General features: G+C 37.4%; 1 protein-coding gene across 1 annotated transcript; it reads right to left on the reverse strand.

The window, feature by feature from the left end:
* Positions 1–97: 97 nt before the first annotated feature.
* Positions 98–10,121, reverse strand: LOC139147386 (histamine N-methyltransferase-like). The gene is made up of 5 exons (XM_070718468.1): positions 10,066–10,121; positions 9,663–9,766; positions 4,415–4,624; positions 2,040–2,381; positions 98–1,645 (listed from the first exon to the last, which is right to left on the reverse strand). Exons 3-5 carry the CDS (start codon positions 4,614–4,616, stop codon positions 1,293–1,295), a joined length of 897 nt encoding a protein of 298 aa, XP_070574569.1. The 5' UTR covers positions 4,617–4,624; positions 9,663–9,766; positions 10,066–10,121; the 3' UTR covers positions 98–1,292.
* Between the last annotated feature and the right edge of the window lie 6,922 nt (positions 10,122–17,043).

Here is a 17,043-nt window from a genome sequence, read left to right on the forward strand (position 1 = left end):
TTTAACAGGTGAAATCATGCAACGATGGCGACTTTGTTTACTGGTATTAGCATCTAATGTTACGGGGGATTTAACACTGTAAGGAAAGCACTATATACTTGTATATTATTTAATATGTTTTGCGATTTATTTTCATTTAGCCAAATATTACATTTACTAATAGCTAGTGACAATGTAGAATGGAAGAGCTAACTATGATTTGTATCTGATTAGTACAATGATGTCATTATTGAAACTATTATCAATCATTAAAATTTAGTTGTGCTGAAATTTTATGTAAAGTTTGATTGAAAATGAACACCAGTCAAATAGTCTATGTTAAACGAGACTTATTGCGTCAAATTGAGAAAGATTGTAAACAATGACACGTTATTTTAGCTGGGTATATCTGTATTAACGCATTATTAAATATATATATCTTTACGTCTTGTTTCAGTCAAAAAGGACAAATTCTCTCTGCTTGACATATTTCTGTGTAATGTTTGTTTCACGTGTTAAGCTATTTATGTACGTCCTTCTACTGAAAGATAATGTCATTAGAGCTCCACTGAGCGAATGTTAGTGCGACAATAACTTTAAAAAAACATTTTTAAAAGTTAAATTATAGATTGTACAGATAAGAGTTTCAAAGGTATCAACTACTTGCATGGTGAGCGTAACCATTTTCCGGTGGCCGTTGAAAAGATTCAAGTTGAAAATGAGATGTTCTAACTGTTGTACAGAAAAGTTGAATCGGGTCAGAAAGTCTCGAAACGAGGTGCTTTGCAGAGGCATATTCTTGTACATCGTATGATTATTATTCTGCATAAGTCACTGTACTTGTCGAATTCACAAATTGCAAAGCATTGTTTCTGTTGAATTTTACATAGCTTTGAATCGATTCGCTTTCTATTTAATCTCAACTTGTACTTCATAGTCAGAGGAAATCCGTTTGTGCGAAACACTGAAACTCCAAACTCAAATGACAAGCGCTATACTGAAATATAAAAAAAAAATTCTATTCGCTATTACAGGTAGTTCAATAACTGAAATCTGTATGTATTGATCATAAGGTATAGGTTAAAGGTATACAGTCACCTGTAATCTAAATATGCCCATATATTGTCAAAGGGGCACTCCTTGGTATTCAAAATGCCCATGTGAGGGCGTTGTTTTTAAAAAAGCGGCCACCCGCTTAAAATCTGTGATTGGTTAGATTTTCTCTTTCTGTGGTAACTGTGGCAAAATTGGAACAGGTGACAGTATACCTTTAATCCATAAAGTGTCCTTGACACAATGTATACTGTCATGAATTATACTTTCAAGAAGACAGATGCTTCCTCTTCTGCGGGGAAAATCATATCACCACCAGTCTGAAGGCTAGATTTTTTCAGCAACGCCAAGATTTTATCGACGAACTCCCCAGGAACAGTATTTCTAAAATTCTGCATCTCGACAAGAGACTCGAGTATTGCGTTTCCTTCCTCTGAGTCTTCCTTGAAGCACTCACTGACCTTGACATTTCTACAAAGGACAACACTTAGATGCGCTTCTGGGAGTCGTCGTTTCATGATTTCTTGCAGGCTGACTGTGCTGTGACGTTCCAATTCGATTTTAAGGGTGGCATAGAAATCCTCAACCATCAAAAACAGTTCACTTACAGCGCCTGAAGACAAATGTAAAATTAAAGAAAAAGTCAAATTAAGTAGAATGATAATCGGTGAATTTCTATGAATTTCAATGAAAGTTCCTGTAAACAATAGTTTCGTTAATAACTAGTCCATGTGTACATGTATCTCTCGTAAGGATCTAAATTCAACTATCCGAAGAGTATATTGCTTTATCGCAATCTTCCTTAAGCTGACCTCAAAGCCTTTATGTCTAACGTAACGTCCTTGGACTACATGTTCTGGTGCTTTCAGCCATGGCCCTAAGTTGATTCCAATTAATATGCGTCCGAACTGAGTGAACTGAGTGAAATGTTTACTTCATTTCTGTTTGATGAAAAACTTGTTCAGAACTTACTTTGCATCGAAACATGAATTTAACATTTAACTTACCAACATCGATAACATTAAATAAGATTCCACCTTTTGCAAGTAGCTCGTATAGCTTTTGGTAAATGCTTCCAGGGTCTTTAAAATGATAAGCACAATGCTGGGCGTGTATTATATCGAACCCGGAGGCATCGCTTAACTTGTGAGTTTCTAGTTCTCCAAGATATTGTTCTATGGTCATTGAATAGAACTTGAACTGGGCTGCATGCCATCCGCCTTGTTCTTGTCTACGCTTGACCAACTCCCTGAAGCGATGTATTTCGTCTTCTGCTGGTTCGACAACAGTGTACTCTATCCGTTGGAATCTGCTTGTCAGTACATCAATTATTGGAATGTCACCATGCCCTGCAAGTGGAGGAGCTTTGTCGTGAGAAAGTACTCTGATGGCGATTGGTGTAAATTTTCCATGTGTCTCATCGCGGCGTACTTGATAAATGCTTGTATAACGATTACATATGATTTAAGGTAATATGCGCCTCGAAAGTGAAAGACTTAAAATTTTGCTCAAACTTTCCTCAGGGAAGATTCCAACCATTTTCTTTCAAAATCAAGAATAAAATTTTGGGGTTACTGTGCAAATTTTGGTACTAGAGAAACAAATAAGTCGAGATTTACCGATATTTGAAATTCAAAATGGTCGCCATCCCTTTGTTAACTCTTAGAGAAAAATAAAATTCTATTATTTTCAAAAAACTACGACAATGAAAGGTTTCTTACACTAAGAGCTTTAAAATGAGCCCCAACAGTGGTAGATCAGGAAAGAATTGTAAAAGTTTTAGAGTCCGAATATCTGTCTCCGAGGCGCGTTCTACCTTACAAGTCCAACGCGAAGGTACCTCTGATCAGCAACTGCCGACTTGCTCCTTGATAATTGTGCAATCCATAACAATTCGAAAAAATATGCAAGGTATATTAATTCAACAAAATTGGAAGCTGATATCCGATCGGGTGCCTGAATCTTACCGTTATAATTAAATAATACAAAAAGACTCCCTAAGTTGCTCTTAATAGTGACAATCGACCGATCAGATATATCCTTCCGAGCACGCTGCACATCAGCAGAAATAATGCATACGAGCTATTCAGTCACAACGTCCTCGACGCAGGAAAGTTAACAACCGTCCATTGTGTCGTAGTACGTGTGTCGGATTAATTAGTGTACCTCACTGGCAGCATAATCTGTGAATAATTTACAACCACTGTCGATTCCAATAGCAATTTATCCATGCGACAAATGTGTTGGTTGGAAGAAACGTACTAGTAATGAATGGTCAAAGTTGTAAATCGGATATTTGACGTCTCATTTTTCTATTAATTGATATCTACTGTGTGATATACAAAATACATTAACCGATGAGTTTGTCATCAGAATCGTTCTTTCACAATTTTTAATAACAATGAGTTGTGCTCAACTCAAAGCCATCATAATAGCCAAAGGCAGTACAACAGCATATCAGACAACAAAGTTGGCCAAACGAAAATGTCTTAAAATGTGCACTTCAGTCTTCGAGAACTAAATACCAGTAGAATTAGCTACTGGTATCGAAGGTCTCGCGCTCTGTAATTTTCTATAAAATATTGTTGCTGTTGTACTGGACCGTAAAAGCATCACTTGCATACAACTAGCCGTGATTACACAGCAGTGCTGTGGCCAGCTATCGTGCTCGAATCAAGGGTCAGCGCCACAGAACCATATGTCGCGATGACCCATGACCCGAGCGCGATCGATAAGCCACAGTACTGCTGCGACATCACAGCCAGCGTGCAACCACAGGGTACTGCAGGCATTATTCGTCTAGAGGTTATGAATATGATTAATAACTGTCAAGTATTAAACTTTTTTTCATTTAAACAAGCCTTACCTGTGTCGGATGTGTGCCTATTACTTTACCCTCGCTATCTCTGTATAGTATTTCAAAGAAATCTTTCCATATCTGTTAATTGCCCTCCCTAACACCCTTCATTAATTTGTTCTGCCGATCACCAATGCGGGGGCTTATCGCAGAATTAATGAAGGGGATTAGGGAGGGTATTAGGTGATGCAAACTGTTTTCTTTGAAATACTATACTAAGATAGCGAGGGTTTCAGTTATATGCACACATGCGACACAGGTAAGGCTTGTAAAAGGAAAAAGGTAAATACATGACATTTATTGATCATGTTCATAAATTCTACACGAATAATGTCTGTAGGACCCTGTTGTGCGATCTGTTTTGAACCACGTAATTATTTACCCGGGACCTCATTACGAGCAATGACGTATCATGACTTTCCGTGGAGAGTTGGTCGACTTCGAGTCGCAATGAGAAATAATAATATAGCATTTTGTCTAGTATGTTGTAACTACCGCGTCAGGGAATTGTTTTAATTTACTCACCGTTTGATGTTCCAATGGCAAGAACTTGTGTAACAGAATTAGAATCTTGATCATTTCGAAACTTGAAGTATTCAAATATGTCCTTGATACTTGTAACTCGCTGCTGACCTAGAGGGTCGTAACCGTTTTTCTGCAGAGTCAGAAGTCTTTTGAAATATTCTTGTCGATTATGACGATACGACGGCTTCACGTTTTGCGCCATATTTAATACTGTTGATAGATTTGAGATATATAGAGAGAAACATCAATTATATTAATGCTCTCAGTTGTCTTCCGAGATTGCAGAGAAGTGGGTAATGAAAATTAATATAGCGTTCGAAAGTTGAAGTTTTAATATGTTTAAATGCAACAGGGTCGGGGAAATTTTAAACTATTTTCTTCAGAGCATAACAATCGAGATGAGCTTTGAAATGTGGTTGATTAGTGGTTATATCTCTTTTGAGTTCGTGTATCTTTGCTTAAGTGCAGTTTTATTTCTATCCACCTCTCGTCTTTTTAGCTGCGCTTGATAAACTAAGGAGGAAAGTTTCAAAATCTATTAGATTCTCAACATCTTTGCGTCTCGTCTGGAATTCTACTTGAAGTCAAAGCCGAATTTAGAATAAGAGGGACCATATAGGAAATGAAAATAAACGATATTAATGGATATTTTCTCACTCATTGATTTGAAGACAGAGAACCTATAGTTAGTGGATTAGTCGTTGTGTATGGCTGTGATTCGTTGGCATGGTCCGCATAATGATTCAATGCCGCAGTCCCTCCACTCAGTGATGGACGGACTGTAACCAGATATGAACTGAAAATGCTCACATGTTTCAGTATATTTTGCAGTTGTCCGTGAATTTAAACTTTTGTCATATGTTTGCGACTTCATTGAAAGTGTTATGATCAACACCACGAATAATACACTGTAAAAGGTAAGTGTCAAGGGTAGAACACCAATTAAACGCCTTTTTGTAACACTTTTTGAACGCATCTAGACGTTCAGAAATTTAACACTACGTTTTCATCCAGCATTCAATTTTTGAACACGTGTGCAGATTTTGAACACTACGTGTTCATCAGACATTTTATTGAACACCATGGTGTTTCATGACTTAACACATGTTGCACATGAAATGTGTTCAAAAATTGAAGGAATTTACACGTCAAAAGGGCTGTAACACTTTTTGAACGCATGGACGCCGTTCTACGGTAAGTGTGTTTAAGGCTACACTGTAAAAATTGCGGACGCTAGACGCGTGTTTACGCGTTCAAAATGTAGATGTCGGTGTTCAAATTTGAACGGCTAGTGTTCATATTGTTAACACAAGTGTTCATATTATTAACACTGATGTTCAAAACCTGAACACGGAGTGTTAACAACCATCTCCTTCAAGTGTTCAAAAACTCAGCATTACAGAAATTTTACAATACTGTAAAACAATTAACAATCTTTAGTGTTTTTTACTTTTCTATGGCTATATTAAATTTATTACTGCCTCGCTGTCCGGCAAACGTACACGGATTTTGACGTAACGAATTTGCCACTAAGTGAAAAATATCTCCGGTCTAAAATTGCTGAAAGCATGTTTTTCTAAAAAAGGAAGTATACAAAATAATTTACACGTTTATTACGGGTTGAAATTTTGAAAATTTGAAAAGAAAATCAGAAAATCACCATGAACGTTTTAATTTTAACATCGGCGTGCAAGAGGCGTCGTACTCCTTAACACTTGGTGTTCAAGTTTGATGCATTTTCTTATCCCGTCATGCATTGAAGCGGAAGTTGCGACATTTTTCTTGTAAACGCACGCTGAAGTCGTGATCGTGCGGAATCAAGACCAGAAAGGGTAAGCTTTGTCTCCAAAATAGTAAACAGTGTTAAATTTTGAAGCATCTGTATTATTATCCTCTGAAATTATTTGTATAGTACTTTGGAATAGCTAAAATACGTGCAGAATCCTTGTTTTCTTTCAGTGGCTGGTAGACCATACACTATAGCTGTGAATACGCAGCGGTGTTTTGGGCCATGGCGTATCTATCGCACTCGGGTCAAGGGTCATCACCGCAGAACTGTAGCGATGACCCTTGACCCGAGCGCGATCGATATGCCACATTACCGCTGCGTAATCACAGCTATCACATGTCTTTGAGTAATCACAATCGCATGTAAATTTAAAGCATTAGTTAAACATCGCAGAGTGCACACTCTATTGTTTCAGCATATGAGAACTGGCTTCGCTTTTACTTTTCATCAGTTGATGACAAGAAGAAGCCAATTTTGTAACATTATCGAAAAGAGGCACTGTACACCAAAGTCACCCCTTTTCTTTGACCTAATAAGGCCACCTTGTCTTTTATTTGAAGTCTCATCTCGGCATATTACCTATTGTTGCATTATTTTCAGCATGTGAAAAGTTGGATTAACGTGAAATAGAGAGTTGTTACAGAAGCTGATGGTACAGAAATTGAAGAAGATGAGTGTACAGGTAGCTGTCTGAAAACAAGCTTGAAAACCTCAGTTCATCTCTAATGTTGATTTAAACTTTTCAGGGTCAGTAACTGAATTTTGATAAGTTTCTGTATTTTTGTTCTGAATTTATCTGTCTGAGCGTTTGTAGAAAGCTATGATCAACTAAATGTTACTGGAGAATGAACTTTCAAATACGTGTATACGTAGTCTCCCTTATGAGATGCAAGGGTGGTATGAAGAATTTAAGCAGAAAACGACAGAAAATTCACAGTGAAAAATGTACACTCTGAATTTCTGAATTTTCTGTAATTTTCACTCTGAATTTTCTGTCGTTTTCTGCTTCAAATCTTCATTCCACCCTTGCATCTGATGAAGGAGACTTCACGTCTTTGAAGGCTTATGCTCCAGTAATATTTAGTTGATCATAGCCTACTACCAAATCTTAGATCAACACGTCTTTTGTTCTCGATTTGTTACTGTCTTAGTTTTGCTGTTAAGGACGCAGAGCTTATTTCACAGGTGAATGTGTGGCATCGTCCTCAAATTTTTACATCCCAAGGTTTTTCATCTTCAAAATGGCCAGTACGATTCCTTTAATATTTGGATTACAGGTTTCAAGGTATTACCATAATTATATATGAACAAGTAACGATGAAATACGCAAATTTGTATTTTTAAGACACTATAAGCATTTCAGACATTCTTAAGACATAAGAAATTATCAGAATGTGATATATTCAAGTGAGCCAAATTTTGAGCTTTTTCAGAACAGATGTTTTTGTACGTTTTTACAAGTATGAACATACAACGTAATCCACATTATTATACATCTACCATCGAGAACAATAGGATTTAGCGTGCGCTAAAAAAGCCGTACGGAACGTCCGTTCCGTAACACGTACGGTTTCAAGGCGCCCCATCCCCTGCGGCTGTATCTGCGCGTCCAGTGTTGAACGGTTTCAAGGGACCCACTGATTGGACAAGTGCCAGAACATGTCTCGCGGGCGCTCTGTACTATACGTACGTGTGTAGTGCACACACTCCAAAATTCGCAGAAGCGCGTCTGAGATAGCGTTCCACAATATTATGGCGCTATAAAATCGGAAGAAAAATTGTTGTCATTGCACGAAAATGGTCACGACTCTGACAATTTGATGCCCCAGCCGGTAATATATGATGTTATAATTATAAGGTTATCACGAAAATACCGCAAAGGATGCACTCGGACATATTGGCGCCGCGCATCGCCCTCGATACGCTGCGCTAATGTCCTCGTGCATCCTTTACGGTATTTTCGTGATAACCTCATAATATTTAAGTAAAACCGGTTTTGTCATTACTTTGTTCATATTGTTTGAAAACGATCTACAGTGTTTATGTGTATTTTCTTTTGTTTACGTTTCGATAGGAATTTATGTGTAATTTTAGAATAAAAATAATTTTACTGAATATCAGTGGTCTGTTTTGTTATTTTCAGGCTTGAACAACCCCTGAACGCCCAAAATTAAAGGTGTTCAACAAGTGCATATCATGTGTTCTAACCTTTAACACACTTATCGTTGAACGGCGTCCATGCGTTCAAAAAGTGTTACAGCCCTTTGAACGCGTAAATGCGTTCAATTTTTTGAATACATTTCATGTGCAACGTGTGTTCAGATATGGAACACCATGGTGTTCAATATAATGTCTGATAAACACGGAGTGTTCAAAATCTGCACACGTGTGTCCAAAAATTGAACATTGGTTGAACACGTAGTGTTAAATTTTTGAACATCTAGACGCGTTCAAAAAGTGTTACAAAAAGGTGTTTAATTGGTGTTCTATCCTTTAAACTTAACTTTAAAGTGTAGAATGTTGAACACTTCAAATTTTAGGCGTTCAGGGGTATTCAAGCCTGGAATTAACACAACAGACCACTGATATCGATATTCAGTAAAATTATTTTATTCTAAAAATGCACAATACATTTCTTGAGTAAACGATACACTCGTTTAGTGTAAAATGGGCAAATCAACATGGCCACTTTGTAAAGTTTGTCAGAGGAAAACAGCAACGGTGTTAACACTTTCCTATCAAAATATAAACAAAAGAATATGAAAATATGAATATAAAAAATATGAACAAGTAATGACAAAACAGGTTTTGCTTAAATTTAATTTTCTAAATTTAGAAATTAGCTGAAGTTTAGAACGTCGGGCCTAGTGAAAAAAAGTTTTCCAAGGATATATCGGATAAAAACGATGATAAACATCGATTCCTAAATGACTCCCTCTGGCAAGTGACAAGAGATTCGTTCAAGAAGTCAAAAAAGCGAGATGGTTCGAATTTTCCTGGCAAACACTGTTTGAAACGCTGTATGAAATTGTTATTTGCATACAGAACTACGTGTCAGAACATTTTAAATGATCCATTTTTCGCAGATTGACAGAGAAGTCTTGATTGTGCCATGAATTGTGTGCCAAAAAGGATTGGAATTCAAAACGACAGGGCGGGCTAAAATCATAACCGTAACTGAGAAAAACATTTTGTTCGGTAGGAAGCTCTTCGGGGACTATACATGGCAGTTACTCCCCGACTCGTGATTATGTTTTGTGTTCTCCAGTTTATAATGTAGAGTCACTTAAAAGAGGAAAGAGGGTTTTAATAACGCCCGCCAAGAATGACCGTTACAATGTTATTAAATGTCTCCCATGAAAGTGCATGAACAAAACTAAGCTATCTCTGCAGACCCTTGCACCATGGTGGTAATGCTTGTACCATACCCATACTATGTGACGACTGATATATACTTACGGTGCGGTAATTCCAGTAGCCGATCAAGACGGGTAGTATTGGACCAAGGCCGGGAATACGGTAACAAATTTCCAAAGCAGAGCTGTTGTGGAGTCGCCTTAAGTCTGTAGGAATAGAGAAATCAAAGCAGAATAAATAAAAGGAATACAATTCTGCAGACTGTTGCGTTGGTGGTAGGCTGCTGCGTAGATTGTGAATTGAATGCCTTGACTGGTAACTGCTGCCCGCGAAGAGCCGAGCTACTGGGGTCACTCTAAGCCGAAGTTGTAGCCAATACATTATGGTTCAACGTCTGCCTTCCGGAAATAGCGAGCGAGAGGTCCTCGGGATGCAGGAACCGAGAAGCGGCTCAAAGTCTTCAAAGAAAACATAATTTTATTTCTTATACATGGATGTTACATACCGTGACTGCCAGGTGTTGTCCCTTCTCCTGAGTGCTTGTGTAAGATACCTGCTATGTACAATCTGTACAGTGGTTATTAGCATATAATTACCATCTCATAAGGTAGATTACGTAAGAAATAAATAAATGAGAAATGAAATTCTTTCAGAGAAGAGACGATTATTAGAAAACTTAAGTTGTAACTCGGGCTTAGCTCCCGTGCTGTAATAATTAAAAGCCATCAATCTCAATTCTACCGGCCTGTTCGTCTTCATTACACAAATATTACCGTCCCGTCGTACCTCCGATATCTGGTATGGACTTGACAACGTACGACTACTGTTTGCAACAGACAGGTTGGAGCTATTCTCCAAGTGAAACCCAGAGTGAAGTTGGACAAAGTTGCAACACTGGTGGTACGGTGAATCTCCAGAAGCGACACGACTCAATGATCTTTACAGGTTTGGTAGAATTCAACATCCAGAAGAAATGGCACGATTTAGTGAAAGACCTTGGTTCAAGTCGGTGAATTGAAAAAAAATAAAATCAGTAGTATCTATTCGGAATTTTGCAGCACAGGCCAGGTATTCCTAGCGATTAAATGCGTTACCTTTGAGTCTGCGAAGTAGTGAGTTAGTCTGCCGGATTCCGCCTGAGATTCCCCTGTATAGAGTTCACCCCACTCATCGCGTTCACCCCACCACACGTTTCACATGAAAAGGGAACACAAATCATCGTGTTTACCAAACTCAATCATTCACAAATCACAGACTTGAACCAAGTCGAGAAAGACCTCTATGTGGACTGGAAAAACCATTTGCGGTCGGCATTGAGGAATGAATCTCTGACGCGTTTTGTCACAAAAGGCAATGCAAGTCGAGTCCAGGATAGCAGAGAACGATCTGCTGCATGCAATGGACATTTTTTGAAAAGAAAAAAATCAAATTATAGAGATTAGAAACAATTTTTTTTATTTTATGGAAACAATTTTTTTTATTTTATGTTGATACAAAAATCAGGAACGTTTCACGAGAACCCGGAAAGGATCATGCTTGTCTACTGTGGCAGCTGTCGGCCATCATTTCATTTTCATTTTACTTTTAATTTACTTTTATTTTTCTTTACTTTTTCTTTACTTTTGCTTTCATTTCACTTTAAATGTATTTTTTTCATTTTATTTTTAATTGTTTTTCATTTCACTTTTAATTTTTTGAATTTTAATTTTACTTTAACTTGATTTATATTTAAATTTTGATTTTATTTTTTGTTTTTTATGCCCAGACAAAATGTTTCAAATGAAACGTTCCTGTTTTTTACAGTAAATACATAAAACAGCCAATTTTGTGTCCAATCTCTATAATTTGATTTCTTCTTTTAAAAACATGATTTAAAAAAAAATTATTTTGTCTTATTTGCAATCGTTTTTTTTGCTTCGTTTAACGCGATTTCATTTGTTAAAAAATCACTTTTAAAATGATTAGTAACATAAAGATAAAAACACTAATAATTTTGACTTATTTTATCGGCGACAGCTCTAGGACACCATATCCTTCCTTCAAGTTCATTCTCGGGGCCCGTATGACGAGTGCTAAATGGGTCTGTCAGACGACCCTGTACATTTCATTACAAAGTAAGTGTCCATTTTCAGTTGTGATTATTTATTGTTCAATTTAAAATGTGTTAGGAAATTACCCCCCCCTAATCCCCATCATTAATTTGTTCAACCGATCACCAACGCAGGGGAGGGGGTGTTATCGCCCTGACCGAATATCTTGTAAGCAGCTAATGAGGTAAAAGACGTATTTTTCAAAAGACCCTAGAGATATACTAAGGTCTATGCTTTCATGTACGGTGTCTTATAACAAGGTAGCCTCCATGGTCCAACATAGTGTGACGTAACCATACAAATGCTTAGAATTTAACCTTTGAATTTGACTGTAACGACCTACAGTAACCCTGCACGTTATCTCCCGTGTTCGTTTTCATGACCTTTTATTGTTTGAACTCCTGAAGTCATTATCAATGCCTGGACGACCTTTACCCCAGTTTGACATTGTACTTAGGGAGCCGTCATTATTTACGGCCTGGGGGGGGGGGTCGGAGGAATTGCTTTCGAAACTCCAAAATTTCGAGTAACCCCCCTGCCAACCATGACGTGTTTGAGTAACCCCCCTCTCTGCTACAGAAAATTTGAGTGACCCCCCTACCCCCCCCCTAAAAAAAATTGGGAAAGTTAAATATCTATACAGTAAAATGGATTGCTGCTGCGACAGGCCCTGTACAGACCCTGATTAAAGTTAAACCCTGTGGTATAGGTCTTTGTCGGAAGGAGGTTCCAATTGCTGTTGCAGGGGCTGATGTACAGGTCTGTATCAAGTGCTCTGGTGACATGCAGTTATTCTGTAGGATTTTTTTTCAAGAGGGGGAAGATGTGGTGCGAAAGGTCGCGGGGGGAGGTCAGGAGGGGGGTGTCCCCCCTCCTGCCATTGGAGCTTTTGAAAAATAGAGGTTAAAATGGTGTTATTTTGGTGGCACTTGGGAGTATTTTTGTCGTATAAAAACTCTATGGAAAATAAATCTGAGACAGTATTCCAAAACTTATATTTCAGTTCACTGATTTCAACTATATTTTTTGAAACCGAAAAAATAGCGACACACATACATTTATTCACATTTATTATTTATAATTATTTTCCTGCAATAAAAGATGGGTTTGTTGTCAAGGCATTCAACTGGTTTTAAAGGTTATAGCATCAGAATATTCCTTTACACATTTTCCCCTATCGGTAACCTATGAATATAGAATATAGAAAGCAGACGTTTCTCATTAATGATCAGGCAAGTATATCAATCTTTAATCAGGAAATACTGAAAAATGTACTCAGTACTAGCCTCTAACATAAGGCTTGCCACGTCGAATAGCCGATCATTCTCGTCTGAAGATCACAATAACGTGAAACACATAGTGTAATGAGATTTTAGTTTCTACTTGAAACCACCTGTATTATGATTTATATATATATATATATATATATATATATATATATATATATATATATATATATATATATTATGTGTGTGTGTGTGTGTGTGTGTGTGTGTGTGTACACAAATACCGGGTATGAATATACATATCTTTACTATTATTGTTGTATTAATTCGTAACTCCACTAAATGCTTCAATACATGTCAAAAAATTGAGTAGCCCCCCCCCCCTTTCTCGTTCTCCTCCACTTTTGAGCAACCCCCCTTGAAGCTTTCGATTTTTTGAGTGACCCCCCCTCAGATTCCTCCGACCCCCCAGGCCATAAATAATGACGCTCCCTTAACCAAGAGCGATTTGACTTTGCCGATTGTTCTTAGTTAATTATAGACGCATGACTTTGCAGATCCTGAGACCCGATTATTTTTAGTTAATTATAGACCCATGACTTTGCAGCGGGCTTTGCAGTTTCTGAAACTCAATATAAACTGTGCATTTTGACATGTTAGACGAACATTACACGCGACGCCCCGAGACAACGTTCAACCGTGACCCTGACGACTAGTGTAGGTCATAGAAGTATTTACCGTGTAACTTGTGTTACTCAGTTAAGGTAATATGCACCTCGAAAGTGAAAGACTTTTGCTCAAACTTTCCTCAGTGAAACTTTCGACCATTCTCTTACCAAAGCAAGAATCAAAATCAGGGTCACCATGCAAACTTTGATACTAGAGTTACAAATTACTTGAACTTTCCCGATATTTGAAATTCAAAATGGCCGCTATCCCTGTGTTAATGCTATGGGGGAAAGCTAAATTTTCGATTTTCGAAAAACTAAGACGGTGAAAACTTTTCTTTCATCAAGAGCTTCAAAATGACCCCAACAAGTGGTAGGTCAGAAAAGAATTGATAAAATTTGAAAGCCCGAATTTCTGTCCCCGAGGCGCGTTCTACCTTAATAAAGTGCGACGACTTAGAGCATATTCGTGTGTCTGTTGCCGTCTCTATACTGCCTGAAGTTCAACGCCACGGAGAGTACGTATCCGACAATACCTACTTCACAACCACGCTACGTGACAATAGTATCATTTTCGTTGGAAGCAGTGGCCGACTGGTTTTGTGTGGGGCCTAGCAGCTAGGCGATGTTGCCGTGAGTGTGTGGGTTCGAATCCCGTTTGGGTTATAGTAAAAATTATATTTCTAACAATATAGCACATATATACTGTTCAAAGACGTTTAGGGGTGGCCCATTTGATTTCTGGGAAGGGGCTGGAGGATTTTCGAATAAAAATATGTTGCCGGCCAAATGCTGGAAAAAATTTTCTCTGCAGAAGGGAAGCCTAAAAAAATTGCTGTGATGCACCCTTGGGTGGTAGACCAGCACTCAGTGGTCTCTGGAGCTGCCGCCTATGACCGCAATTTTGAACAAGAATCTTTGAAAACAGAATTATATCGTCTTTGGAGCTGGCTCCTACGGCGGCATTTTTGAATGAGTATCTAGAAGCAGAAACCTCTTCTCAGTAGCATGAATAACGGTCACTCTGTCTGTGAGGAGTGACAGGGCATACAGCTGACCGTACACTTGTATTCTGCTGCTGCACTCCCCGACTGCAAGGCTGTGTTATGAATGCAATGCTGCCAGTGTTAGACCAAACGTGAGGATGTTTGTCAAGTCTACAAAAGAGATTAAAATCGATAAACAAATAAATATCACGAAGCTGTAACACGTTATAATAGATATATGTCTATTAAAGTTTAACACTTTGTCATGGATTTATCACGGTCCCTCTATCACAGGGGCACCGGTTTACTTGAAAACAAAACAACCGGTGAATGCCAATGTCATGTTGTATGCCATCTGATCAGATATTTCATGGTGAAGAAAAGAATATTAATCTGCCATCGGTAAATATGTATGATTTGTGTTATTTATTTGGTGTGTAATTGCTTTAACTCAAGTCTCCAGTCGCATTTGTTGACATTGCCTCGGTGGTGTACTATTAACAATGACTGGAAATGTAAAGGATAAGATTTTGTAAACTTCCTGATAGTAACAAAATCAAAAATACATACACTGTATTTAATTAAATCCTTCGTAAAAAGTATCAAAGAATAAATTAACAATTAACTGTGTTAAACTCAAACAACTTTACAAATTTTTTAACTGAAAATATTTAACTATCAAAGCACGTAAATCTCTTTGAAACACTTTTCTAACAGTCCACCGATGTCTACCTGTTAGATATTAACTTTAAACTCGTTTTCCAATTAAAACATTGATGTCTAGGAATTTGAATAAAATAATGACTAAAATGATAAAAAAAATTGCCGAAACGTATGATACTGCTAATTTTACTATAATTTTTAAACTTCATAATAAGAATACCCCAATAAAACCATATTTCAAAGAAAGAACATGAGTAGATTCTGATTACTTTTTATTTTGACCAAAATGACTAATTTTGCCATGATTTAAACATTGATGTTGATTGATGTCTAGGAATTTTGAATAAAATAATGACTAAAATGATAAAAAAAATTGCCGAAACGTATGATACTGCTAATTTTACTATAATTTTTAAACTTCATAATAAGAATATCCCAATAAAACCAGATTTCAAAGAAGAACATGAGTAGATTCTGATTACTTTTTATTTTGACCAAAATGACTAATTTTGCCATGATTTAAACATTGATGTTGATTGATGTCTAGGGATTTGAATAAAATAATGACTAAAATGATGAAAAACATTGCCGAAACGTATGATACTGCTAATTTTACTATAATTTTTAAACTTCATAATAAGAATACCCCAATAAAACCATATTTCAAAGAAAGAACATGAGTAGATTCTGATTACTTTTTATTTTGACCAAAATGACTAATTTTGCCATGATTTAAACAAAACTGAAAGAAGATTGTTTAAAAAAAATAAAGAAAATGACCAAAAAATTAATGAAAAATGGACATTGCAAGATATCAGCTCATAAGAGGCCATTCACATTGCCATAAAAATACTAGGCCCTTGTCCGTTCTGGTACGTTACCGACCTAAAAAACAGATGTGATAAAATAACTCAAGTGATACATATGAAAGTCAACTCAGTACATGAACTGTTAAAACAAAATATTGCAAGAACATGCAAGAAACGACAAACTGACCTTTACAACAACAAATAATTAGCATACCAAAAGATCAAACTATCCTAAAACAGGTATACCTACTTCAGTGTTCTCCCCAGGATTTTCTGGTAGATTGGCGACAAATTTGCATAGCAACAAATATGATTATTATGGTAATGAGTTTCTTTAGTTTACCAAAACTTAACGACTGATTTTGATTTTGAAAAAAAATGCTTTGACTCGACTAGTCAAAAAATTTTTGCTTTCAAGCAACCTCTGGAAAAAAAATCTACCAGGGTAGGTACCAAAAAAAAATGTCGCCATACCCAGTTTCCTCCAGCCCCCCTCCCCCAAGAAATCAAATGGGCCATCCCTTACTGAAGTGAACCCTTGCACAATGCTGACCACACATGTGCTTCGATACACGGCGGCCACCATAGGGTACAGGGGACAGTCCCCTGGGGTGGGAGGAATGTGTTTTTTGTGCAAAGGTTTACCTTATTTCATTTTATTAATTTTGACTGTGATATTTCAAATAAAGAGTTCGACTCACACCGTCTGACTGCTTTATTATTACCGACAAGTCCTTATATCTCCTCTCCAACTTGTGTATACACCACTGTAATTGATCTGAAAACATTGCCAACTTGCTAATCTGCTGTCCGTATCAGCGGATTAAGTGATTGAGTCAACACCGCAGCCGTCCCACACCATTAAATGCGTGTGAGGCAGCTGTGATGTTGACTCAATCACTTAATCCGCTGATGCGGACAGCGGATTAGCAAGGTGGTAATGTTTTCGGAGCAATTACAGTGGTGTATACACAAGTTGGAGAGAAGATAAGGACTGTCCCCTGTACCCTATGCGGCCACCGTGCCACCATGGTATGCATT

Source organism: Ptychodera flava, chromosome 13 (assembly GCF_041260155.1).
Source record: "Ptychodera flava strain L36383 chromosome 13, AS_Pfla_20210202, whole genome shotgun sequence".
In the NCBI taxonomy this organism is placed as follows: domain Eukaryota; kingdom Metazoa; phylum Hemichordata; class Enteropneusta; family Ptychoderidae; genus Ptychodera; species Ptychodera flava.

Excerpts from the sequence above, each read along its gene's own strand:
- LOC139147386 (XM_070718468.1), bottom strand. The coding sequence starts at position 4,616 with ATGGCGCAAAACGTGAAGCCGTCGTATCGTCATAATCGACAAGAATAT. Across the intron at positions 2,382-4,414 it reads TGCCATTGGAACATCAAACG|GGCATGGTGACATTCCAATA; the intron begins GTGAGTAAATTA and ends CTCCACTTGCAG. Across the intron at positions 1,646-2,039 it reads ATTTAATGTTATCGATGTTG|GCGCTGTAAGTGAACTGTTT; the intron begins GTAAGTTAAATG and ends ATTTGTCTTCAG.